Source organism: Antechinus flavipes, chromosome 2 (assembly GCF_016432865.1).
Source record: "Antechinus flavipes isolate AdamAnt ecotype Samford, QLD, Australia chromosome 2, AdamAnt_v2, whole genome shotgun sequence".
NCBI classification, from domain to species: domain Eukaryota; kingdom Metazoa; phylum Chordata; class Mammalia; order Dasyuromorphia; family Dasyuridae; genus Antechinus; species Antechinus flavipes.
The window spans coordinates 262,313,119-262,315,369 of NC_067399.1; the positions used below are offsets into that span (position 1 = coordinate 262,313,119).

The 2,251-nt window shown below is 34.9% G+C and overlaps 1 protein-coding gene across 1 annotated transcript; it reads left to right on the forward strand.

Annotated features, from left to right (window-relative positions):
- The first annotated feature begins 715 nt into the window (after positions 1-715).
- Positions 716-1,657, forward strand: LOC127552502 (olfactory receptor 4K15-like). Its single transcript, XM_051983008.1, has one exon. The coding sequence runs from the start codon at positions 719-721 to the stop codon at positions 1,655-1,657; it is 939 nt and encodes a 312-aa protein (XP_051838968.1). The 5' UTR covers positions 716-718.
- The last annotated feature ends 594 nt before the right edge of the window (positions 1,658-2,251 follow it).

Sequence of the window (2,251 nt, forward strand, 5' to 3'; positions counted from 1 at the left end):
TATTCCATATGAGAAGCCCCTAGTTTTGTGACAGAAAAGTGAAAGGGCAATTTTTCTCTCTTCTTCAGGGAAAAGGTTATTAATGATAATTATGTGCTTTTAATTTCCATTTTTGTTTATAGGCATTTCCACTTACATTGTGGTAATTATCTTGTGTATTTTTCTCTAAATTCTTCCTTTTACGATTTTTAATAGCACAGCAATTTTTTTTATTAATTATGTGCACTACACTTAGCCATTCTCCAGTTAATGGAAACTTACCATACTTTCCCCCAGTTCTTTGCTACCTCTAAAACATGTCTACTTTAAACCCTTTTAAGATTCAGTTCAGTTGCTGACTCCTCCGTGAAGCTTTCTTTATTTCCTTCTGACACTGCAATAACCTTTCTTTTCTCAATACAACTTAACATTTATTTATCTTTGCATAATTAACATTTCCTTCCACCTTGAAAAATACAAGCTCCTTGAAAGTGGGGACTATTCCCATGCACTGTTTTTTTTTTTTTTTTTTTTTTTTTTTTTGTTTGTTTGTTTGTTTGTTTGTTTCTGTATTCTTGGTGCTTAGTAACATGCCTTAATATTTGCAAAAAATATTCTTAATTAAATTTCTATATAAATGAAATATAATCTTTAAGAATGGGTGTTTCCTTTCTTGTCCTTAACATAAATTTGTCTTTCTTATTAATTTCCTTTTAGGTAACTTCTGTAACCTGAAGTAATGGATCAGAGAAATCATTCCAGAGTGACTGAATTTGTGCTGGTTGGACTCTCCACTTCCTGGGAGCTCCAGATTCTCTTCTTTGTACTCTTTATATTGCTTTATATGGCCATTGTAGTGGGAAACCTTCTAATTGTGCTCACGGTGATCTTGGAACCTCTTTTACACACTCCCATGTATATGATGCTGAGTAACCTTTCAGTTCTTGATATATGCCTGGCTACCTTCGCAACCCCCAAGATGATCATGGATTTTCTTGCAGAATTAAAAACTATTTCCTTTGAAGGTTGCATGGCCCAGATATTCTTGCTTCATGTCTTTGCTGGTGGTGAGATGGTGCTTCTTGTGGCTATGGCATATGATAGATATGTGGCCATATGCAAACCCCTACACTATACAACCATTATGAGTTTGAACAAATGCATAGGACTTCTGGTGACTTCATGGGTAGTTGGGATTCTGCACTCCCTGAGTCAGCTCGCCTTTACTATAAACTTGCCCTTTTGTGGCCCCAATATAGTAGATAGTTATTATTGTGATCTTACTTTGGTCATCAAACTTGCCTGTACTGATACTTATCTTCCAGAAATACTAATGCTCTTGGATAGCGGTCTAATGGGGGTGACTACTTTCTTCCTTGTACTTATTTCCTATACTGTCATCCTAGTCACTGTCCAACATCGTTCATCAGCTGGTATGGTTAAAGCACGTGCTACACTGACTGCACACATCACTGTGGTGACCCTCTTCTTTGGACCATGCATTTTTATTTATGTCTGGCCTTTCAGCAATTTCCCAGTGGACAAAGTTTTCTCAGTGTTCTCTACTATTTTTGCTCCAATATTGAATCCAATAATCTATACTTTAAGAAATAAAGAGGTAAAGACAGCCATGCAGAAACTGAAGAGCCAACATGTATCAGGCAGATTATTCAGCTGATTCCAATTTTGCCTAATGCAATGCCTTGAACAAAACCTCATATCTATTTGAATCACTCTACTTTTTTTCTTTCTATGATACAATGTTTCTTTCACATTGTGAAAGTTTTAGTAAGTTTATTTATAAAATTGAGAAGCGTTTGTATAGTGATATATTTTCAGTTTATGAAACTGTGAAAACTTACAAGGATAGGTGAAATTAGAGTAAAAGTTTTATGAAAAGCCCAAATCTAATTCTTTGTTGTTGCACAATCATGTCTGACTCTTTGTAACCTCATTTGGGGTTTTCTTGGTAAAGATCTGAAATAGTCTGTAATTTTCTTCTCCAGTTTATTTTACAGATAAAAAAAAAAAAACTGAAGTAAATAGAGTTAACTGACTTGACCAAGGATACACAGGAAGAGGAGTCCTCCTGACTCCAGACCTAATATTCTAGCCACTGCCCTATTTTAACTCTTTCCAGCTGCTGTTACATAGATCTATCAGGATTTCACAAATTATAATATTAAGTATCATAGTTCTATTATATTGTACCCAATGAATCATATAATCACTGAGATTGGGGAAAAGAATTAAGATCAAATGAGAGACTCCC